Consider the following 25,628-nt stretch of genomic DNA (forward strand, 5'->3'; position numbering starts at 1 on the left):
GTGACATCACAACTTAATCTCTGGGGTCAAGTTGGAGCTAGTTACCCCTACTGGCAGCACAGAGCTATCAGACGTTTCTGGATCCAGTGTGGCACCTAGCCAATTCAAAGGTACCCTCCAAAAGATAGTACTTATTTATCTTATATCTCAAACTTTCACATATTGCATCAGAATTTCCTCATTGGTTCTGTGTTTTATTTAAGTGCTGCCCTTCTGGTTGAGATCAGTGGCAATTTTTTTTTAATTTTTTGCCTTGTATTAGGATATTAGACATGGAGCTTAGAAAGCAAATCTTTGGTCTTGAAACAGAAATGTATAAATACAGATTTTAATTTGCTGTGTTTTTCTGAGACTTGGATAAACATCCCAGATTAATATTTGGAAAGAGCTGTTGGCATTAAATCCTAGTCCTGCCTGTGCCTTGATACTTCACCCGCCTGCGTCCTTTGACAATATGTACCATGAGATTATTCTTGGCCCGCTTAAAAAGATTTATAAGTGGAACTTCACTAATTTACTCGACTTTCCACTTGTACATTTCTCTCCGTGTTTTCAAAAGCGATGGGGTGTTGTAGCGTTGTGGCGTATTTGTATAGCGCGAACAGTGACCCGGAGGCATCCCGGCGCTTGTACTCCTACCACAAGGGAACCCCTCCTGGCTTTTCCTTGTGGGGTGTCCACTCCTGGGCATCCCATGGTGAAACCAGGCATGCCTTGTGTATCAGGGGGCCTTTGTGGAGACTAAGCAAGCTATTGCCCAGAGTTGCAGCGTGGGACCCATGCTTAGAATCGGCACTGAGGCGAGAATATCCGGTCAGAGGAATTTAAGCCTGAAACCCGCCGAGGCAGGAATCGAACCCTGGTCCCTGGCCAACATTCTGCATCAAGGTCTGCCGCTCTAAGCATTGAGCCACACTTCTCCACTAATTCTAATTCTATTCTGTTGACAATTCATTATTGATCTGGCCAAAAGAATCTTTTAAAAACATGTGTATTGACTCCTCATCTCTGTTATGGGGCCACATGGGAAAGTCTTGCTGTCTGCTAGAAATTGTGTTTTTGAACTGGTGTAAACGTGTTTTTTTTTTCCTTCCTACCTCCCTCCCTCAAATAGATGGAAAATCAGATTGTAGTCTCAGACTATGCACAAATGGACAGAGTATTGCGTGAAGAGAGAGCGTATATCTTGAATTTGATCAAACAAATTAAGAAGGCAGGATGCAACGTACTACTCATCCAGAAATCGATCTTGAGGTAAGTCCGCTACAGCAGTACATTTCGTTCAGTTAGTATACCAAATACCTTCTGCGCTAATGGCCTGTATCAGAACATATTTCTATAACAATGGATCAGAGTCTTTGCACCGCCCTATCATAATGTCTATTTGAATGTTTATTGTTATCGCTAGAACTGTATTGTAGCTAGCTCAGACTCGGCACCGTCTTATATTTTTGTCTATCTGAGTGTTCTCTGCTATTTCATGATCTCTATTTTAGTTAGATCAAAGACTCTGCACCGCCTTATTTTACTGTCTTTCTGAGTGTTTACCTGTATCTTATTAGCACATGACTGTTATCCTATTATGCTACCGTTCACTATACTGTACCCAATTATTATGTCTACTCACCCTCCTGTTTGCCCACTCCCCCCCCTGTGAAGCGCTCTGATATCTGTTAAGATCTTGTTCGCGCTATATAAAACTTTGAATAAATAAAAATAAATAAAATGTGAGCACTCCCGGAACAGTGGTGTGGTCCGTTATGAAAAAAAAATGTATAACGTTTTCTGTCATTGAGACCAAACTACACTACAGGAAGCTTGTTTTATGCAAGCACTATGTAAATACTGGTAATGAGTCTGCGTTAGGCATGGGCGGAAAATCCGTTCCGCTCGCGGATTTTGCGGATTTTCGGGAAATCCGCAATCCGCGAGATTTGCGAATTTCCTGAAAAATCCGCGAGCAGCGGATTTTGCTCGCACTGTTCGCGTGAGTTCGCGCCCCGCGAATAAGTGCGAAATTGCAGAAATACGATTTTAGCAAAACTGAAAGTAACTACTTACCAGGTTCAAAAGTTCAGGCTCATCATTAGTAGCCATTTCCTGTAGTGCTTCCTGAGGGGCCCCTCCAGAGTTCAGTTGCCAGTTGCAACTATTATGTGACCCTGCTCTGAACCTCAGAATAGTTACACATATGCCACAAAGGTCCTGAATTACAGCTAAGGGAGACAAGCAGGAGCCAGGCTGGAAGTTAAAATCCATTAATCAGCCCCTAATTCATTATTGTCAGTTGGGGCAGGGCAGGTGTTGTAACTAATTTTGCAACAATGAAAGCACTTAGCAAGTGCAAAAGATCACTAATCAGGGCGCACTAAGGAAGCAGGTGCCAGCTAAAAAAATATTCTGTGACACATTAATCAGCCCCAAATTAATTCAGGTCACTTGAGGCAGGGAAGGTGTGCTTTGCTTTGCCAAAAATAATGTACACTGGACAACCAGAGGGTGTGGTGATGAAACAGAGGGTGGCATGGGTGGGCCAGAGGGTGGCATGAGTAGTCAGAGAGTGGCAGTGGTGACAGAGAGTGGCAGTGATGAAGAAGAGTGTCCCAAACAGGTTGGACACGTAGAAACAACAAGTTCGCAAAACTTGCGACCCGACAGGTAAGTTCGCAAATTGCGAAATTGTAAAAACCCTCGCGAACTGGCAGAAACACGGGCGAACACAAAAAAAAAAAAAAATTCGCGGGAATTCGCGGATTTTGCGGATTGCGAGTTTGCAAATCCGCAAATTCGCGGATTGCCAATCCGCAAAATCCGCTCATGCCTAGTCTGCGTCCTAATGCATGAAACTTGCTTCACTCTTTACCTGTGCATTTCATGGCCTGTATAAGCACCTTGAGTCGTGAAACCGGGACCCCATCTAGGCCAGACTCCACACTTTCTTCCACCACATACACCTTTTATGGCGTTTGAGTGTCTCTGAACAAGCATTAGTTGTATTTTCTTTTGATTCTAGTCAAGGGCCTGATGAACTTTCTTCATTGAATTGAGACTCGTCTCGCAAGTCCTCCTTTGCCCACTTTGTACCTTTCATCTAGAGGCATCACCTAAACCGGTGATTCAGGAAGATGCCTCTAAAAGAATGTATGACTAACTTGATATTTACCCTAATGGCCTTTCAGGGACCAAAGTCTGTATTCTGCTTACAGATGTTTCTGGCATGCAGGTTTAGATGAGCCGGGAATGCAACGGCCTGCAAGCCAAAAACCTACCAACCTTTCAAGAGACTCCACTGATCTGGCGTCATTGATTTCATGTTGGCCCTTCTGGCCTCTTAACCTTCTATTTCCTATCCTAGTCCATGCCAACCCCTCGATGTTGAGCGAAGTGTCTCCAGTAAACAGTTGCCCCAAAGTGGTTCAAGTAAGAAGGCAAGGACTCCTTAACCAAACTAACGAGCATAACTGCAATTCTCCCTGTAGCCTGGGATGGGCGGGTTGAAATGTTAATAATCACTCAAGTCCAGGGAGTCTGGGTTATTTTTGGATGGCCTTCTGGCAGGAGAACAATCTTTCTCTGGTGTAGAGCACTGTAGAATGTGTACCATCTCCATTGTGCTCCCAGGATGTCAAGATCACTGGAGGAAAAATAGAGCAGCCCGAAAAAAATGTACTGAGTGGTACAGCTTCTCCAGGCTAGACGGATTAGCCTAGCTTTCCCAGAAGAGGCTGCCCCACAATGCTTCCTGGGCAGGAAACTGATCTGACGGGGAAACTCAATGATTGGCGGTCTGCATTACCATGCTAAGTAGTTTCCTTAGGATTTGTGGCTACAGTGAAACCGACCAGAAGCTGCTTATCTTTTAGCACCGTCTATGAAAAGCAACAGCATGTTTTATATGTTAAGTGATAGTTTGATGACTGAGACTCCAGGTGTTGTGCATAATTAATTCAAAAAAGCTGTTTGAAGAAGCTTATTCTTAGCAGGATTCAATCTCGCTGATGTGATGTTATTTCTTTGTTACTATTTAGGGATGCTGTCAGTGATCTGGCTTTACATTTTTTGAATAAAATGAAGATCATGGTGATCAAAGATATTGAGCGTGAAGATATTGAGTTTATCTGTAAGGTAATGACGCACATTTTAAACCCTGTATTCTTCTGGGATCTGTGATTTTTCTATAATCAGTTATTTGACCATGGCTGTATAAGCATCCGGCAATGATGAAATGGAATGTATTAAGAATATATACTTTTATTTTCCAACTATTTCTCATGAGTCCTTAGATCTCAATCGTAAAGGTAATGTATATAAATAGCAAACAAGTTCCCTGGGCTATGTGAGAGTGATGAGTCCATTTGTTGGCACAGGTGAATGGTAAAGAGAGCCCCATTCTTGTACTTTCATCACATTTGACCTCTTCTAAGTTACTTTGTCTTCAGTGTTTTTCTGTGCAATCTACAGCAATAAAGTTGCATTAATGCAGTCAAAGATCATGTTGTGGGGGGGAGGAGCCTAGCCTGCAACCATGATGGCCGCCTGATTCCTCGGCTCCGCCGACCCTCTCGCCCTTCTCCCGTTTTCCGCCCTATCCTGCTGGCTATCCTGATACCGAGTGGCGTTGGCGGAATCGGGAGGCGAACCCGGTTCTATCGATGTGGTTTCCTGCTCGATCCTGGCAGTGAAAGTGCCGAGGCGCCCTCACCTCCTCCTGACGCTGCGCGGCTGTGACCGGGTCTTTGTTCTCTGAATGCGGCCGGCCCTGCACACAACAACAGCGGCCATTACAGGCGGAACGGAGTCGGCCGGGTAAACGTGGCAGCCGCATCGTGTCCTCTGCATCTTGCTTCGCCGCTTCACAGGCTTTGGGCACCACTGCTGAGGGAGAAACATTGTATCGTCTCCTTAGCCCGGGAAAGGCTCCGCTTGCTACTTTGTCTCACCGGGTGCTGTGATGGGCGCCATTTTACAGCCTGCCTTCTGCTCCTGTGAGTGAGGACCCTGGGCTGCTGTTGAGGACGCGGGCGTCTGCCCACGCCACTTCGACACTGTGTGGAAATGGAGGGTGCTACCCCTGTATCCCCGGACTGGTTGTGCCATGGTGAGTACTGGCGTGGTGATCAGCTGTTTGCGGAGGGTGATGGCTGCCGGCTCCCGGGACAGTTCCGCATCTGTTCGCCCCGTGCACAGGGGAATGCTGCATCCTCTCTCCCTGAGGAACCAATGTTGATTGGTGCAATTTTGGGCGCCCTAGGCACTTTGAGAGCTGCCCTATGTACTGCTGCCCGTGATTTAGGGGACCGGCTGGATGCGGTTCTGTCTGCAGCACCCTTGCCTGACCGCGGATGCCTCCGAGAGCGGGACACTGCGCCACACCCTGTGTCTGACTTCTGTGGTTTCTCCGCCCCGGCCGCCACCGAAACGTTGGGGGTGCGAGACCCTAATACTACTGGGGTGCCGGCTGGAACGTCCTTGGAGAGGTCTGAAGTTTCTGGAGCTGCGATATGGCTGGGGGAACGTCACCGGGCACCATGTCTAGAGACTTCTTCGGGGATTACTGGCATGACTTCTTCCCTTCTCCTGGAGTGGTTGCTACTGCTTGGGCTAGCCGGTTTTGGCGGATCACTGCTGTGCGCTGCTTCTCCTTGTACCACTGCTAACCACATGTGTCGGATGGACTGTGGTGGACATCTTCCTACTCTGATGTGGTCACCCTGTTCGCCTGCTTCTTCCAAGATGTCTACCATGAGGCTGGACTATGTCGCTGCACCGCATCGCAGGGGTCAAGGTTGAGGATTTCTCCTCTCATGTCAGGATTGTTGTTGCTCGTACTGCTGGGATGCTGATGGACTGCCGGGGTTATTGAAAATTGGTCTTGTATCGGTAACGGGGCCTGGGAACGGGCGGCCAGAGTAATACATGCTGGTAGTTTTGGATGTATTAGTATGGCCCTCCTCCGGTCTTATGTGTAATATGTTAATTCTTATTCTTTTCCTCTTCTCTTTTCTGATTCTAAATTTCGGGTTCGATTTATGGGCGACCGGCACACTGCTAGGGGGCGGGGGGGTAGGCCGTAGCCTCCGCATGCGTGCAGGGTGGGGGGTTGGGGGGTGGGGATTTTGTTTTGTTTCAGTTTCTATGGGCCTTATTTCTCTTCTCTCTTTTGGTTTCTTTTTCACTTTTCCTTTTTCCTCTCGGGTCAGTAAGGTGTTTAGGTGTAGCGCAGCTTATTCTTTCCGCTGTTGGTCCTGTTACTTTCGTGGATTTAGGTGTTCTACGTCCGTGGGGCGGGCGATGGCCAGTCTGTACTGTTAGAATGTGCTAGTATCCTGAGAAGTATTGCTGTCTGCTGATTTTTCGATGATTATCCTTCATATTGTTGCTAACTTGCTGGGTTCATTGCCTGCTATGTGCTTTCGGTGGATTGAATGCGTCTGATCCTTATCTATAAAATTTAAAATTAACCTAACTCCTCCTGTACCCGGCGGTCCCTCTTTTCATAGGTCATGTTTTGGATTCTTGCTGCATTTTGTCTTTGGGACTGCTGGGCTCATCTATCCTTACTTTTTGTGCTACCAATTGTTTTCGAGGCCGGCCTGTTTGGTTGTGGGCCCGTATCTGTACGCTTATGATAACACAATAAAGGTTTCAAAAATTAAAAAAAAAGATCATGTTGTGAAATCAATGATGTTTCCTCCTTCAGGTTGGGGTAGATGGAGAGGCTGGGGCGTAGGTACAGGTGATGGGTAGTGTGGGGTTAAAGTATCTAAAATAGAAGTCGCAACACGTCCCCTTTAAAATTCCAACAGTCTTGTTATCATTTTCAGTTAGTTTGCTCATACTCAGTCCGTCTATAGTCATTTCTTAGATTATACTTTGGGTGTTAGTTCACTTCAAGTGAAAATTGTCCAAGGACAGTCGTCCTAATTGTTCATCATGGGCGTCTCCTTTTGGTATTCAAGAGGTAGTACCTATGCATATGTGCAGTATACCACAATACATTTCAATATGTAATGTTTCGATTTTTGAAAATGAATTTCAAATACGTAGGCAAGAGATCGTTAAAACGTGTTTTTTTTTATTGTGGGGTTTAAAACTATATAATATAACTAGCAGCCCATCCCGACGTTGTCCGGGTATGAATTGCTGCCGGGCAGTAGTATATTGATTTTGTAGGATTTCGTTTTGATAGCATTTCTTATTTGACAGGCCTGTGAAACGCTCCGATTCACAGTGCACTGCTGATGCCCTTAAGAGTGCGCGTTCAGTAGTGTGTGAACTAGAGTTTCCCTACTTTATTGTTCCTTGCAATATTATATAGCGCTAACTCGACAACATGGCATGAGCACAATTTACATTACAGAAGAACACATTCATTTGTGGTAGGCACGGGGAGACAAAGCGATTTGCCTGGAATCACAGGATGTTGAGCTGATGCCGAGATTCGAACATAGCTCCCCAGCTCTAAAGTTCGCAATTCTAGAACTTGTGGTGGGAGGTGTGTCTAAAAGTGTATGTCAGTGCTGGCCATCAATGAGAGAGACCTGTGCATTTTTCAAATGGGTGGTGAAAAAATATGGGTATGTTGCTGAAGATGTGGGCTGGCATGCCACCAATGTACTTACCGGGGGAGGGTAAACGCCCATCATTCCGCAACTGTCTTTCCGCATACCATCACTCCGTATACTTTAATTACGAAAGTACCATGACTCCGCAATGCCATTATAACGCATGGCATTACATTTTATATGCTTTTACCACGCATACATTTACAACAAAATTAGTTGTAAATGCATGAATGGCGAAAGCATTTTTTTAAAAAGTTTGGACAAGGTAAGTATGGGTATATGGGTATAGGGGTATATGTTTTGGGGTACTGAGGTATATGTTTTGGGGTGTTTGGGTATTTTAAGGGTTCAGATATATAGTTTTGGGTATAGGGGTACAGGGGTAGTTTTAGGGTTTAGGTGTGGGTTTTGGGGTACAGGGGTATTTTTAGGGTTCAGGGCTAGGTGTGGGTTTTGGGGTACAGGGGTATTTTTAGGGTTCAGGGCTAGGTGTGGGTTTTGGGGTACAGGGGTATTTTTAGGGTTCAGGGCTAGTTTTGGGTTTTGGGGTACAGGGGTATTTTAGGGTTCAGGGGTAGGTTTGGGTTTTGGGGTACAGGGGTATTTTTAGCGTTCAGGCTAGGTTTGGGTTTTGGGGTACAGGGGTATTAGGGTTCAGGGCTAGGTTAGGGTTTTGGGGTACAGGGGTATTTTAAGGGTTATGGGGGTAGGTTTGGGGGCACCGTGGTATTTTAGGGTTCAGGGCTAGGTTTGGGTTTTGAGGTACAGGGGTATTGGGGTTTAGGGATGGGTTTGGGTTTTGGGGTACAGGGTATATTTATAGGGTTAAGATGGGTTAGTGTTTAAGGGTGTTGGGGTATTTTAAGGAGTAAGGGTGGGTTATGTTTATGGGGTGCAGGGGTATTTAAAGGGAGCAGGGTGGGATTAGCACACGATATGAGACATGGCATGAAGGGCGGAACGTACCACACGCCCCCAGCGTTTGTCACGCCCCCAGCACACGCCTACAGCACCACGCAGACACGCCCACAAGGGACTACTTTGCTGGCACGGTTCTTTTACCTTTTAAATGTATATGGTGGGCGTCTGCATAGCCTATGTCCTTCTGCTGCAACTGCCCTTTCCAACTCTGTATTGGGTGTTGTGATTGGTGCTGTGGTTCCTGAGATTACCAGCCTCAAAGGTTTGGGCTCTCTTTATTATATTTATATATATATATATATATATATATCTATATATATTCACACACAGAGCTACTTCTAATTGTGAGGCTCTCCTCTTTTTGCGAAAATAAGGGTAGTCACTTTAGCTCTATTTGTTCTATGGTGCCAAAATACAATTAGAAGTAGCTCTGTGTGTGAATATATATATATATATATATATATATATATATATATATATATATATATATATATATATATATATATATATATATATATATATATAATAAAGAGAGAGCCCAAACCTTTGAGGCTGGTAATCTCAGGAACCACAGCACCAATCACAACACCCAATACAGAGTTGGAAAGGGCAGTTGCAGCAGAAGGACATAGGCTATGCAGACGCCCACCATATACATTTAAAAGGTAAAAGAACCGTGCCAGCAAAGTAGTCCCTTGTGGGCGTGTCTGCGTGGTGCTGTAGGCGTGTGCTGGGGGCGTGACAAACGCTGGGGGCGTGTGGTACGTTCCGCCCTTCATGCCATGTCTCATATCGTGTGCTAATCCCACCCTGCTCCCTTTAAATACCCCTGCACCCCATAAACATAACCCACCCTTACTCCTTAAAATACCCCAACACCCTTAAACACTAACCCATCTTAACCCTATAAATATACCCTGTACCCCAAAACCCAAACCCATCCCTAAACCCCAATACCCCTGTACCTCAAAACCCAAACCTAGCCCTGAACCCTAAAATACCACGGTGCCCCCAAACCTACCCCATAACCCTTAAAATACCCCTGTACCCCAAAACCCAAACCTAGCCCTGAACCCTAATACCCCTGTACCCCAAAACCCAAACCTAGCCTGAACGCTAAAAATACCCCTGTACCCCAAAACCCAAACCTACCCCTGAACCCTAAAATACCCCTGTACCCCAAAACCCAAAACTAGCCCTGAACCCTAAAAATACCCCTGTACCCCAAAACCCACACCTAGCCCTGAACCCTAAAAATACCCCTGTACCCCAAAACCCACACCTAGCCCTGAACCCTAAAAATACCCCTGTACCCCAAAACCCACACCTAAACCCTAAAACTACCCCTGTACCCCTATACCCCAAACTATATCTGAACCCTTAAAATACCCAAACACCCCAAAACATATACCTCAGTACCCCAAAACATATACCCCTATACCCATACTTACCTTGTCCAAACTTTTTAAAAAAATGCTTTCGCCATTCATGCATTTACAACTAATTTTGTTGTAAATGTATGCGTGGTAAAAGCATATAAAATGTAATGCCATGCGTTATAATGGCATTGCGGAGTCATGGTACTTTCGTAATTAAAGTATACGGAGTGATGGTATGCGGAAAGACAGTTGCGGAATGATGGGCGTTTACCCTCCCCCGGTAAGTACATTGGTGGCATGCCAGCCCACATCTTCAGCAACATACCCATATTTTTTCACCACCCATTTGAAAAATGCACAGGTCTCTCTCATTGATGGCCAGCACTGACATACACTTTTAGACACACCTCCCACCACAAGTTCTAGAATTGCGAACTTTAGAGCTGGGGAGCTATGTTCGAATCTCGGCATCAGCTCAACATCCTGTGATTCCAGGCAAATCGCTTTGTCTCCCCGTGCCTACCACAAATGAATGTGTTCTTCTGTAATGTAAATTGTGCTCATGCCATGTTGCCGAGTTAGCGCTATATAATATTGCAAGGAACAATAAAGTAGGGAAACTCTAGTTCACACACTACTGAACGCGCACTCTTAAGGGCATCAGCAGTGCACTGTGAATCGGAGCGTTTCACAGGCCTGTCAAATAAGAAATGCTATCAAAACGAAATCCTACAAAATCAATATACTACTGCCCGGCAGCAATTCATACCCGGACAACGTCGGGATGGGCTGCTAGTTATATTATATAGTTTTAAACCCCACAATAAAAAAAAACACGTTTTAACGATCTCTTGCCTACGTATTTGAAATTCATTTTCAAAAATCGAAACATTGTGAGAGGGTAGGGGGGTGTGAGAGGGTAGGGGGGTGTGAGAGGGTAGGGGGGTGTGAGAGGGTAGGGGGTGTGAGAGGGTAGGGGGGTGTGAGAGGGTAGGGGGGTGTGAGAGGGTAGGGGGGTGTGAGAGGGTAGGGGGGTGTGAGAGGGTAGGGGGTGTGAGAGGGTAGGGGGTGTGAGAGGGTAGGGGGTGTGAGAGGGTAGGGGGGTGTGAGAGGGTAGGGGGTGTGAGAGGGTAGGGGGTGTGAGAGGGTAGGGGGTGTGAGAGGGTAGGGGGGTGTGAGAGGGTAGGGGGGTGAGGGTGAGCGAGGGTCTGAAGTAAATGGTGGCAGGGCAGACATCATAAGACAGAGAGAAACACAAATGTTAAGATAACAGTGTTCGAAGGGGTTGTGAGAAGGTGGAAATGGGATTAAAGGAGAAAGGGTGAAAAGTTAAGTAGGAAAGAGGCCAGAAAGGAGAGACAAAGGAGTGGAGTGTGTGGCGGAAACAGGGAAAAGCAGAAAAGAATGAACTGCCCTGTTAGCCACTTCTATGTAGACAATACAAACGATTAAATGTAGAGATTTGCATATTTGGAGTGAGTAGTGGTGCATGGAACATATTTACAAATATTAAATTAACCTCTCTATCGAAAACTGCTGTAACCTCTACTTGTGGTGCTGTTTGATCCACCTGCTCAAGCAGAAAGGCATAATGCAAAGGAATATTGCAACAAAGTAGCGGCATGCGAGCCAGGAAGTCTGTGGCTGAGATGCAACCACTTTGTGAGGCTCAGCGGGAGCGAGTGGGAGAGGGAAGTGATAAAGATCAAAGCGCTTTCCTGTTGTCAGTAGCCGTAGGCTGCCAAACGGTGATCACGCGCCCGTCGCACATGCACTGTGTGTGTTCCGCTTTTTCGGAGCATTTAAGTGCCTACATAAGCTCTCGTTTCGCGCTAGCGGAGAAGAGACCTAATAAAGCACACTTCAAGAAAGAATTACTAGGGAAATATCGGTTTAAATTAACACCTTCCATGCTCATGACGAGCTGAGCTCGTCATGAGCCACGGTGCTCATGAAGAGCTCAGGTCGTCTTGGCCCATGGAACGCCCAGGTGCGGGGAGAATTCCCCCGCTGTGCTGAACGTTCCACGGAGCCAATGCACCTGTGACGAGCTGAGCTAGTCATGAGCACAGGAGCACTGTAGCTCATGACGAGCTCAGCTAGTTATGAGCATGGGGGTGCTGTGCGCGCCCCCTCCCCCCCAGCACAGTAGGGGAATAACCCCCGCAGCGAATGGGTTAACTTTAGCTGTAGTAAGGCGCTATAGACCACAAAAATGAACTGAAACTGCTGTGCATTCTGGGTCGGTGGGCCACTTGGAATTCTCATTGAAAGGGTTAGTACGATTTATCCCAATTCCTCTTTTTGCGAAAATAAGGGTAGTCACTTTAGCTCTATTTGTTCTATGGTGCCAAAATACAATTAGAAGTAGCTCACACCCCCCTACCCTCTCACACCCCCCTACCCTCTCACACCCCCCTACCCTCTCACACCCCCTACCCTCTCACACCCCCCTACCCTCTCACACCCCCCTACCCTCTCACACCCCCTACCCTCTCACACCCCCCTACCCTCTCACACCCCCCTACCCTCTCACACCCCCCTACCCTCTCACACCCCCCTACCCTCTCACACCCCCCTACCCTCTCACACCCCCCTACCCTCTCACACCCCCCTACCCTCTCACACCCCCCTACCCTCTCACACCCCCCTACCCTCTCACACCCCCCTACCCTCTCACACCCCCCTACCCTCTCACACCCCCCTACCCTCTCACACCCCCCTACCCTCTCACACCCCCTACCCTCTCACACCCCCTACCCTCTCACACCCCCTACCCTCTCACACCCCCTACCCTCTCACACCCCCCTACCCTCTCACCCCCCCCACCCTCTCACACCCCCCTACCCTCTCACACCCCCCTACCCTCTCACACCCCCCTACCCTCTCACACCCCCCCCACCCTCTCACACCCCCCCCACCCTCTCACACCCCCCCACCCTCTCACACCCCCCCACCCACCCCCTCCCCCTCTCAGACTCCCTCCCCCTCTCAGACTCCCTCCCCCTCTCAGACTCCCTCCCCCTCTCAGACTCCCTCCCCCTCTCAGACTCCCTCCCCCTCTCAGACTCCCTCCCCCTCTCAGACTCCCTCCCCCTCTCAGACTCCCTCCCCCTCTCTCACCCACCCTCCCCCTCTCTCACCCACCCTCCCCCTCTCTCACCCACCCTCCCCCTCTCTCACCCACCCTCCCACTCTCTCACCCACCCTCCCACTCTCTCACCCACCCTCCCACTCTCTCACCCACCCTCACACTCTCACCCACCCTCACACTCTCACCCACCCTCACACTCTCTCACCCACCCTCACACAACATAACATAACATAGCTTAACAAAACGCAACAAAACATAGCATAATAAAACATAGCATATCAAAACACAACAAAACATAGCATAATAAAACATAGCATATCAAAACACAACACAACATAGTATATCAAAACATAGCATATCAAAACACAACACAACATAGTATATCAAAACATAGCATATCAAAACACAACATATCAAAACACAACACAACATAGCATATCAAAACACAACACAACAAAACAAAGCATATCAAAACACAACACAACATAGCATATCAAAACATAGCATCGCATAACAAAACATAATAGCAAAACATAGCATAGCATACAGCATCACTCAGGGGCACCACAGCATCACTATGCGCTACCACAGCATCACTGAATGCCACATCATCACTCATTCGCCACCCCAACATCACTCCGCGCCCCCACCGCATCAATCTGTGCAACCATTCAACAACAACTGGCTCAAATATGTTCTCTCAATGTTTCAAGCTTTATTACAAATGTCACAAAGATGTTAGTATTTCACTTCTGTTCTTGGATTTTCGTCACAATAAAATACACTGAACATAAGCTTCACAAAAGTTATTTTCAAAAGTTTAAGCTCTTGCCATTATAAATTACAATAACTTTTATTTAAATATTAATTATTTAAAAAAGTTAAAAGCCATTGTTATTTGTAATATCAATACATGTAAGTCACATAAATACAACACATATTGCATTACAAATGCTATAGGTGTCACATTTGCGAACGTTATAACTATTGGCATTGTAAATGACAAAGCTATTAATTTCGCTATTTTGAAAAACAAAACATAAATTAAAAAAATGTTTATTTACAGTACCAATAGCTCAAACTTTCCTAATGCGAGACCTATTGCATTGCAAATGCTTGTTTTTAGCTTAGTTTCTTTCCTCCTCCTGTTTGCCATTTTTCTGGAATTTTGAGAAGTTTCCCTACTGTGGTGGGAAGTAATACTCGAAGGAAACACCGTTGTGGTTGACTTTCTAAATTCACACATTATTGAAGAGTATGCTACATGTAGAAGTTTGAAGAGCAGGTCCTCCTATGGACCTTCGATGGAAGAAAAGGGGAGCAGCCGATCTCCTTCCTACCACAGCAAAAGAACTAGAAACGGTGATTCCTTCACCTGAATGCTTGGTTGGCCATACTTGTACCGTGTGGTGTCCCACAGAAACAAGCATTGGCAAAATCAATAGATCTTGCCTAAATGAAAGCTATTGGCTTTGTTAGTGTGTTTTAGCCACTTTGTACATCAGCGCAGCTGCTGTGCATCATGGTTAAAACCAAACTAAAAAGAAAAAGCGCTATGACCTGGTCTGTCTTGGCTGCACCATATCACTTTTTTTGCTTTACTTTTAGCCATGGTGCAATGCAGCGGTACTGCAGTACCATTAGTTGAACAAAATATTGACTACGCCAGTGACAAGATCTATTTGCTCTGCCAATGCTTGTTTCTGTTTTTCCTCCTAGTTTACGGTACTCTAGCCCTTTACTTTGTCTCATAAAAACGTTTATGTGCTGTGTCTGGGTTACTGTGGTGACCTCCAGTGGCCATATAAAGTAACTGGAACTAATGAATATTTCTCGTGTAGGATTTCTTATAAACATTACCATTTTAAACTTTGTGCCTGCGGCCAGTATTAACTTAGATGGTCCCCATCAAAGAATGACCTGACTCGAATACGGGTTATCTACTACATTACTGCCTACTATGTTACTAAAAGGTGCGTGGTAGTGTAAATCATGAATACCATTGACAGAGTTCTATCTCCTGGACTGAATGGCGCAGGAGCCGACAGAGCCATTTATCTTAAATACACTTCACAGAATCCCAAATCTACAAACACATGGCCAGTGTGGGAGGGTAGAACAAAGTGAGAGGTACCCCTTAACTAAATCAAAGGGAAGTAAGTTTAACCAACCAGTACACAGAAGAGGTTCCCTTGAATAAGGTGCTCAATAAAACAACTTAATTCACAAATCAATTCGAACAGTAAAGTTAAAAGAATTAACAGTTTATTAATTACACAAGAAATTTAAAAAAATTTAAAAAAACAAGTGGACAATAGCACTACTGTACACAAATAAAACCCGTTAAGTATAAAAAAGGAGTAAACATACATAGGATTCAAAATTGACCAGCAATGTTGATACAAGGGAGGGGGGACAGACAACAGTAGGACATATAATTGTACAATACTGGGTGTATATTCAAACTCAATGTGACACCCATATGCTGTGCACAATTTTATAATGTATCAACATAGGTGTCCGAGGTTAAGAATTATACGTGGAAATGCGTCAACGCGTTTAATACACTTCACAGAATCCCAAATCTACAAACACATGGCCAGTGTGGGAGGGTGCCAACCAATGTGCCTCATAGACTACTATACCCCCTCACAAAAAAGTTGTCTCAACATCCTGTGATTCTTGGCAAATTACTTAATTTTCCATGTCTTAAAAAAAAATTTGAACTTATGAAATGTAACTGCTGCTCCTGTACCTTCTGGTCGTGGTCCTGCTATGTAAAAATGGCAATAAAAACAAGAAATGGTATCCAGCTGGTGGACACATCAATCCGTGCTTGATCGGTCCATGCTCCACACACAACCGGGTGATGTGTTGCGCTCGCTGCTGACTTAGAAGGCAGCAAGGCAGAATAATAATGATGCCAACGAATTGTAAATAATGGAGCGGGGCTAAAGGCTCCCTTTGTTTTATTTTTTTGACACAGAAGGTTGCCAAGTGAAAGCACATGTGTGCTGCCTCCTGGCTCAACCTAAAAATGCAACATCACCATAATTTCCATTTTCGGTCATTGTAGAAGCATTGAAAATTGAGCTTTACCAAATGTAGGAAGCTGTCTCTTTATTTAGTGGACCAAAACGAGGTACACTGTCTAAAAAGTCGAGGCAACCCTTTACAGAGGCAAAAAAAATAACACTAAATGCTCTTTTGTGGCAGTGTGGGCAAGCAGTTTAGGCTTATTAGAGGGTAGTGCGAAGTATTTGTTGTACTCTGAGGCAAGAAATGCTCGGGTGCAGTGGTAAGGTCGGCATAGCTCTGTGTGTCCTTGCGGTTGTTGACCTTCGCCAGTAGGGGATGCAAATTCAGGACAGCTGGGCCACATTGGAAATGGGTCTCTGCGGGACTTACGTCCCTAGACTGCTGCTCGATCCGGTGCAGTGGGAGTCCGGATTGGACTCTCACAGGCTCTGTTTGCTGCAAGATGTCCGGTACCGCTGGTATTGGCTCTGGTTGGTCCTGGTATCCTCTCACTCAGTTGAGGGGACAGCTCTGGTCTCCAGGAGCACAGGTTCCCCTTCCTGGGAGGCTGCTGTGTTGGACTGGTTGGGTAGCGGCTACTCGGTAAACCAGGCTTTGAGTTTTTGGTGCCTGCGGACTGCAGGGGAGTAGCTCCTCTACCTCAAGGTAGATTGCTGGAAATTTGCGAAGGGCTGGTAGTCTCCCTAGGTTTTTGGAAACTGGTCCGCTGCAGGACGAGTTGCTGGCCACGATTGTTGAGACTGCTGCAGGCAGGCAGGCTGGGTTTGTCACCAAAAGTCCACAGCAGTATTCAGTTCTCGCTTTTCTTGCGACTGTTCTTTGTCCCCTTCTTGATCTGTTGAATCGAAGTTCCTGGTGTCAGGGAAGCCACCTAAATATTCAATTAAGGGGCTTTACTGGGAGTAACAGGTAGTAGCCAATGGACTACCTACCTTAAGGGGGTCTACACCCTCTATATGACCACTTCCTATGGCAAGTGGGCGTAACCCTGACCCAGAGAGTCTAACTCTGCCAAAACTAAGATGGTGGAGTTCTAGAATTCGTGTTTACATTAGGTAGCCCATCTTAGGGGTGATACTAGCCTGAGAGGGGAACACCATCTGACTAGCTAATTTTCTCGCCTGTCTTGGTGCCACATGTACCCGGGGAAGGGGGTGGCATTTCCCCTGTCTGGGGAAGCCTTTGGTCGCATATCAAAGGCAGCTGATGCCTTTGAAGCCTCCTGTCTTGTGATCACTAAGCCATCCTCCTTGGCAGACGCAGATATTGTTTCTGCCCTCCTGAGAACGCGGTCTCCCACCTTTTGGGGTCAGAAACCTGTCTTGTGGTATCCACGCCAGTAGTAAATTTAGGATGCTCACTTTCTGTGGCACATAAAAGAATAAAATGTAATGCGCATAACCTGGAAGGCTTCGCGAATGAAGCGAAAAAGCTGTGGGAAAAATATACAGCAATTCAGACAATCTAAGACGCTGGGAGCGGACTTGGGTTAGCACATACAAGGAAAACTAAGACCCATATAACAATGGAAAGCCTAAACCTTCAAAGCCTCACAAAGCATTCTCCCGCCACAGATTGCCATGACAAGGCTATAAAACAACACTCCAATCTAAAGCACCTTAAAAGAAATATCAACAAATTACTGCGGAAGGACTGAACCTCGCCGTCCAAAAAGAACTGCAAAAACTAAAAACCAGTAAAAAGAAATTAATTTGGCACGCAAAAAGGGAAGCAGAGTAAGAGCTATGGGCAAAGCTTCATGATTCAAAAGGAAATAATACCAGCGGAAGATTCTGAAAAATGGTGAACACCCTCCAGAACCCAAGAAGTCCAAGCATTAATTCTCATCTTACTGAAGCTTTGTCCAAATACCTTCTGGTTCATTTTAACATTGCACCAATGATTTCCATACCGAGGCGACTGCTAATCCAAGCCCGTTCCCTACAGTCGGACACTATTCACTGGCCTTCACTGAGAAACAAATTATACGTAGGATAGCGAAAGGAAAGACAGAGGGGGCACCGGACCCCAACAGGATCCCCCCCACTCTGTAGAAACAAAACCTGGAATACTGGGTAGCGGCACTATTCCCATTGTTCAAACAGATCACAGACACCGAAACAATTCCAGCCTCAAGGAAAGGCTCTATAATAGCTCCAATTCATTTAAAAGGCAGCACAAATGACCCAAAAAATTTGACTTGTTGCCTTAATTGACAACGAGGCCAAATATTATGCTGGTCTTCTACTAGAGGAGCTCACAGAATGGACCAACGAAAACGATGTGATCCCCATCACCCAGACAAGTTTTCGCAAACAAATGGGAATAACTTCAAATATTCTGGCATTATCACTTTTAATAGACGCTGTTAAACTTGCCAATCTGCCTCTTTACGCATGTGTCATTGATTTCACTTAGGCGTTCGACAACATCAACAGAAAGCTATTATGGAAGAAGCTGACAAACTGGAAAATTCCATCAACCCTACTATCACAGTTGATGTTACTACATACGGACACGTGGGTACAAGTCCAGTTGGGATCAGGAGAACGTCTGTCAAGGAAAATACGGACGACCAAGGGCCTCAAACAAGGGTGCGTGTTAGTGCCGACATTATTCAACATCTTCATGTCTCACCTTTCACAGAAACTCGACGAAAGTAACTCACGCCCGAGCTTAGGCAGTCTTACCCTCTCGAACCTGATGTAAGCTGATGACATTCTGCTGATCAGCCGAACGCTGATAGTCTACAACATCTAATCAGTATAACATAAAATTACTCAACAGTGAACAGCCTAAGCATTAATCTAAAAAAATATGAGAATAAACGCTAAGACATCCACAACAACAGTGGAGGAATACAAGTATTTGGGCGTAATCTTGGACAGAAAAGGATCATTTCTACAACAGCAGAAAGCAATAAAACGGAGAGGAATTAGCACAGCGATCGCACTAAGTAGCCTCAAAACGAAAGCAGTCAGCCGTAGCTTCACCCCACTGCTACAAGTGATTCAGGCAGAATGAACACCGGCCATTACTTATGGGAGCGAATGCCTCAGAGGGAGGGAAGCCCAGATATTGGACAACACTATAGCTAACGCCATGAGAATGAAATTCAACCTCCCTGATTGCACCTCGCAGGCACAAATAAGGCTCGAATTCGGCCTGAGGAACCAAAAAGTAGAACGAATGGGCGCCCATGCCAAAAAGGTGGCATAAAATCCAGAGAGAAGACTCCAGCTTGAATTACCACTTATGGAAGGAGATGGAAAGAAAAAATAATTGCGCAGCTGCAAAATATCTAAAGCACTCAATAGATTCATTGGAATTACAAGAAGCCTGGAAGAGCATTGGGTCACATAACACCTTCAAACGGCTAGTAAATAAATCAGTAAGAATAGTTTTGCTAATAGAGGATAAAGCAAGACTAACCAATAGGGCTCATGGCTGGACAGTCATCCAAAACTATACCAGCAGCTCCTGCCAAAGCTACTTAGGAGTCTGGTTCACTCTGCGCACAAAGAGGTGTATACGCCTACGGCTGGGCATACCTCCGTCACAAAACCATCTTCCCCCATGGAAAAGGCCCCAAACGACAATGAATTGCTGTTTTTGTGGGAATTCAAAAGAGGACATCCTCCATGTAATATGCATCTGTAAAGGTCTGGAAAAAAGAGCGCAGACATCTAAAACCTTCCCTAAAGAAGCTAGGCATAAGAACATGGCGGTCAAGGCATTCTTTGATGGTAAAAACATCCAATTAGCAAGCCATTTTGTTAAATTTCTAGAAAAAACAATGACAGAAGGGAGGTACCAGACGAAGCAAACCCATACGGCAAATAAAATCTAATTTCTCATTCAGCACGGTCAAGGAACAATCACCTTAATACCTTAATGCAAGTTTGCACGCAACAAAACTAACAAGCCACAAAAAAAATAATCCCTTAAACCTTTCTTCCAAGTGTCATTCCAATTCGACAGTGCTGCTTAAACCTGCCCCAAGACCATGCATGCGCAAAGATTTCGACATAGACACTTCAGGCCATATAAATGACTTTTTCTAATCTTAATCTTTGTACAGCGTGAATGAAGCTTATTCACTTCACAAAGCACTTTTTAGCCACATGAAATCTGTTTGAATGCTTTTTTACATAACTATTTTTAATTGTATTTATAAAATGGGCGGCATCAGATCACTTGGTATTTAATGTAATATATGATACTGATTGCAATGGTTTTAATTAACTGAGCAATAATGATTACTTACTTACTGTCTTGTGGTGGCAGGCTGGCTTACACCAGTCAGCCAGCACACTCGTCTGTAGCTTTTCAGGGAGCACCTCTGAGGTACCCTCTGGATGCAATTATCAGTTAATCTATCACTGGAATTAGTGTTGGTTTATTAATACGAGATGTTTGATAACAAACCTCTCTAGTTTTGGTAAAGCCATCATGTAGCATGGGAACTCGTAAGCACATGTTCTCAAAATAGCTTCCCTGTTCCTTTGTAATATATAAGAATCGACTTGCACATCACAGAGGCACATCTGCTCATGTAAGTATGGCCACACATGTAGTATAGTGCACCCTGCCTTATGGCTGTAAGGCCTACTGCAGGGGTGACTTACCTATGCTGCATCAGTGTCTGTAGGCATGGCACACAGGTGTGCCATGTTGTGTCAACTTTTCTCTGCACCCCAGCACACAGCCTGCAATGTCAGTTTGCATGTTAGGGGTGAGGGGTCCCTTTGGGTGGCATGATACATGCTGCAACCCTTAGGGTGTAGCCTCCTTGACCTAGGTACCAAGGGTACAATTTACTAGGTACTTGCCAAAGAGTGCTAAAGGTATTGGCAATTGGGGGAACAATTGTACAGTTTTAGGGAAACTGGCACTGGGGACAGGGATAGCAGAAACGCAGTGTTCGAGGCATGTGGGCTGCTGAATTCATATCTGTGCATAGATCGCCGCCTAGTGTTGGGTCCGTATGATTGCACATTGTTGTCCTGGAAGAGTCTTCGAAGTATCACGAGATAGGTGGCTCCTCCCCTGGACTACAGTGCGCATGGGCATCGCCTCCATCCCCAGATTGTTTTTTTCCGCCATTGGGTTCGGATGTGTGTCGGTTCCCTCTGTCGGAACCGATAGTTGTTAACTCACTTAACTCGAGACCAAAAGGTCTTTAGGCTTGGCGCCGGTATCGTTTTCGTTCGGGTTTACTGTTTTCTCCAGCTCCGAACTCTCGCTGCCCTTCCGCGTGCTCTCGGCGCGGACGGGCCCACTCGACGCTCCAGCCATGGAACGGACTCCGTTTAAACGGTGCCCGGTCTGCAACGCGAAGTACTCGCACCTCGACGTGCACCCAGTGTGCAACACCTGTCTGTCGCCGGACCACAACGAGGCCAGGTGCATGGCCTGCTCGAAGTTCCAGTGCAAGAAGACCCTCAAGATTCGTCGGGCTGCGAGACTCCAGGCCAAACTGTCTGCGCCCCCGCCGGACAACATCTTCGAGGAAGACGTCGGAGACGACTATGTCCAGCAGGTTTCGGACTCTGGCCCTGCGTCCGAGGGGGAGGCCTACGACGCAGGGGACGAGGAGTTTGACGGAGCCGACGACGAGGTAGGGGACGACGATACGGCCTTTGCCACTGTGGGGGATAGCTCTGAGGACGAGCACCCCCGGACTGACTCAGGGGTCGAACCCCTTCCTGCGGCCCAGGTCGAGGGATCGCCTTCGGGCCTTACCCAAGACTCTGTTACAAGTCCAGCAGCCCCGCCTACGAGCCCGGCCACGGACATTTTGGAGGTGCCACTCACTTTTTCAAAAACGAAAGTGAAGCCTTCGGGTTCAACAGCTCCGGCTTCGAAACCGAAAGTGAAAGCCGTACAGAAGGCTCTGGAGGCGTCAAAACCTAAGAAATCCAAAATGGCCGACATGGACAGTCCGGCCAAGATGGCCGACCCGAAGGCATCTGGGTCGGTGCCGAAAGCAAAGTCGTCCGACGCGGCTGCGTCGGCGCCGAAGATGGTCTCGGTCAACGACCGGAAGAAGGCTTCAAAGAAGCGTCAAGGCGATCCCAAAGCTCAGGCGGCCCCGGCCGCCGGAGCCAAGGAGGGTACCGCGTCGACTCCGAAGACACTGCCTCTCGCCGACACGACTCCCAAATCAGGGAAACCAAGCGATACGGTCGCTCCCTCTCCAGCCCTCTCGAAGAAGGTCCAGGAGTCCCTGCAACGGATTCGAAAAGCCGCGGAGCTTCCAGACCCTGAGGCTGGAGTGTCGAAGCCCGCGCAGAAGCCGTCCAAGGCGCACACGCCTATCCGCTTCACCCTACCGCCGAAGTCGACGCCGAAGGCCTTCGCTCCGAAGCAGGTGGCTGGGGTGCCCTCGAAGGAGGTGTCGACGCCCAAAGCGTCTCCGGTGGTGGCTAAACCTCGGCTCCAACCACTCGCGGAGGAAGAACGTCGTGAAGTCATCATCTACGCCAATACTGGGAAGCTGTCCCTCCTCAAGAGGAAAATCACCACGGAGCCGGTGCTGGAACACTTTCGCATTCCTCTAAAAAATAAAAGGGACTCTGCGGGTGCTTCAGCGCCTCCGGCGCCGGCATCCCCGAGTGACCTGCCGCGTTCCCCAACTTGCTCTACCGTGGGGGATGACGAAGAGGAAGAGGTCGAGTACAACTATCCGGCGTACTCTGATCCGGAGGAGGAACATGTACCTTGGTCTGCCGGAGGCGACCCCGAGGACCCGCAGTCGGGTCAGGAACTACATCTCTTTGCGCCAAAAACTTCGCCTACGGAGGACTCTGCTGCCTTCAACGCGCTAATCGAGAGAGCTGCAGCTAACCACGATGTCGAGCTGCACTCCGATCCTGTGGATGTGGACTTTCTGTTTGACTTTTCGGCCACAGAGAAAGTGTCAATCAAAACTCTGCCGATGCTCAAAGGAGTGCTCAAGCACGCGCAGGAGGTCTTCAAGGAGCCCACTCGGGCACGTGTTATCAATCCACGCATTGATAAAAAATATAAGGCAGCGCCCTCGGATCCAACATATATCAAGGGACACTTGCCACTGGACTCTTTGGTCGTTTCCAACGCTCGCAAGAGGGCGAACTCACAGACAACTGGTGACGCTCCTCCCCCAGACAAAGAGTCGAAAATATTTGAGGCCTCGGGGAAGCGGATTGCTGCACAGGCAGCTAACATTTGGCGCATCTCGAACACTCGGGCCCTACTCGCACGCTACGATAGGGCTCATTATGACACCCTAGAGGCACTACTGCAGCACTTGCCTGACCAGTACAAGGAGGCAGGGGAGATGTTAATTCAAGAGGGAAAGCTCATCACAAATGCTTCCATAAAATGTGCGCTAGATGTGGCTGATACGGCATCCAGGGCGATCAACACTAGTGTGTTGCTCAGAAGGCATGCATGGCTTAGGATTTCAGGGTTTAAACCTGATATACAAACGACCATCCTGAACCAAACGGTTAATCCTGACCATTTGTTCGGCCCTGAGGTGGATGCGACGCTTGAGAAAATGAAAAAAGATACAGACACGGCTAAGTCTATGGGGGCCCTTCAATCTCAGCAGTTTCGGGGTGGCTCCTTTCGCCGCTCCAATACCAGAGGCACCTCAAGGGGTCGGGCATCGCAATCCACTCAGTACTACAAAGGCAATACCCAAACCTCATACACCAACAAGGGTAGAGGTGGCTACAGAGGCAACAACATCAAAGGCAGGGGACGTGGAAACAACAGCTCCAGGTCCACCGCCGCCAACAAGCAGTGACGCCTTGTCACTGCCCCCCGACCACACAACACCGGTCGGGGGGAGACTCCAGCAGTTCCTGCCCGCGTGGAGATCCATCACCACGGACAGGTGGGTCAAATCTCTTATCCAGTACGGTTACTGTCTGGAACTTACCTCCACTCCACCGAACATACCTCCAAGAAGCCGTCCTATGTCCGGCGAGCACTTGCTCTTGTTGCAGCAAGAAGTTCAGGTCATGCTGCAAAAAGGCGCAATAGAGCTCGTCCCACTGCAGGAAAGGGGTACAGGAGTTTACTCTCTGTACTTTCTAATCCCCAAAAAGGACGGTTCCCTGCGGCCCATCCTGGACCTCAGGCCCCTCAACTGGTACATTCTCTCGGAGCATTTCCATATGCTCACGCTGCAGCAGGTGCTCCCTCTGCTTCAACAGGGGGACTTCCTGGCTACGTTGGATCTGAAAGACGCATACTTTCACATCCCCCTGCATCCTTCCCACAGGAAGTATCTCAGATTCACGATCCAAAACCAGCACTACCAGTTCAGGGTTCTGCCGTTCGGAGTCACCACAGCGCCAAGGGTCTTTACGAAGTGCCTGGCGACTGTGGTGGCGCATCTGCGACGCCAGAACGTCCACGTCTACCCTTACCTGGACGACTGGCTCATTCAAGCAAAAACAGAACAGTGCGCCGACCACGTGTCCCGCACCATTCATCTCCTGCACGATCTGGGATTCTCTCTGAACTACCCGAAATCCCATCTCCAGCCCGCCCATGTACGACAGTATCTGGGCGCGACAATAAACACTCTGGCAGCCAAATTCAGTGAGAATCGCCAGTATCCAAACGCTGATCCAACGATTCAGACCTCAAGACTCGCTTCCAGCGAAGGTGTTCCTGCAGTTGATAGGCATGATGGCCTCCTGCATCTCCATTGTCCCGCACGCGAGGCTACATATGCGTCCGCTTCAGGAGTGCCTGGCACGTCAGTGGACTCAGGCTCATGGGCAACTGACAGACCTAGTGTTGGTGAGCGGTCGGGCATACAACTCTCTGCATTGGTGGAATCCACAAAACCTTTGCAAGGGCCGACCATTCCAGGAGCCTGTGCCGCAGATTATCCTGACAACGGACGCTTCTCTCCAGGGATGGGGAGCGCATGTCCTCCACTACACGGTGCAGGGACTATGGACACTACAGCAAAGGAAGATGCACATCAATGTGTTGGAACTGATGGCAATCTTCATGGCCCTAAAGGCGTTCAAAGTAAATCTGTGCAACAAGGTCGTGTTGATCCGGACGGACAACATGACAGCCATGTACTACATTCAGAAGCAGGGAGGCACACACTCTCCGCAGCTGTCTCATCTGGCTCAGAGCATGTGGAAGTGGGCCATTCAGAGGAACATCTTCCTCATGGCGGAGCATCTCCCGGGCAAGGACAACCAGATGGCGGACCTGCTCAGCAGGCACAGCCAACAAATGCACGAGTGGGAGATACATCCATCAGTACTCCAACCGTACTTCCAAAGGTGGGGTCATCCAGAGATAGACCTGTTCGCCACAAAGGAGAACGCAAAATGCCAAAGCTTCGCCGCCAGATTCCCACACCCGCAATCACGGGGCAATGCGATGTGGATGAACTGGTCGGGCAGATTTGCGTACGCTTTTCCCCCAGCACCTCTGATACCGCTGGTGGCACGCAAGCTCAGGCAGCACTCGATGACTCTCATCCTGGTTGCTCCGACGTGGGCTCGCCAACCATGGTACACCACGTTTCTGGAACTGTCCGTGGTACCGCATCAAAGGCTTCATCTCACTCCCAGCCTTCTGACGCAGAGCCATGGCGACATTCAG

The 25,628-nt window shown here is 47.4% G+C and overlaps 1 protein-coding gene across 1 annotated transcript in view; it reads left to right on the forward strand.

The window, feature by feature from the left end:
• CCT4 (chaperonin containing TCP1 subunit 4) overlaps positions 1-25,628 on the forward strand; it is a 153,849-nt gene that overhangs the window by 84,967 nt on the left and 43,254 nt on the right. The window contains exons 8-9 of the mRNA XM_086927640.1: positions 1,115-1,254; positions 4,029-4,125. Coding sequence (XP_086783766.1) covers positions 1,115-1,254; positions 4,029-4,125 — 237 coding nt within the window. The remainder of the gene's footprint in view (positions 1-1,114; positions 1,255-4,028; positions 4,126-25,628) is intronic.

The sequence above is a fragment of the Lissotriton vulgaris genome, chromosome 6 (genome assembly GCF_964263255.1).
Source record: "Lissotriton vulgaris chromosome 6, aLisVul1.2, whole genome shotgun sequence".
NCBI classification, from domain to species: Eukaryota; Metazoa; Chordata; class Amphibia; order Caudata; family Salamandridae; genus Lissotriton; species Lissotriton vulgaris.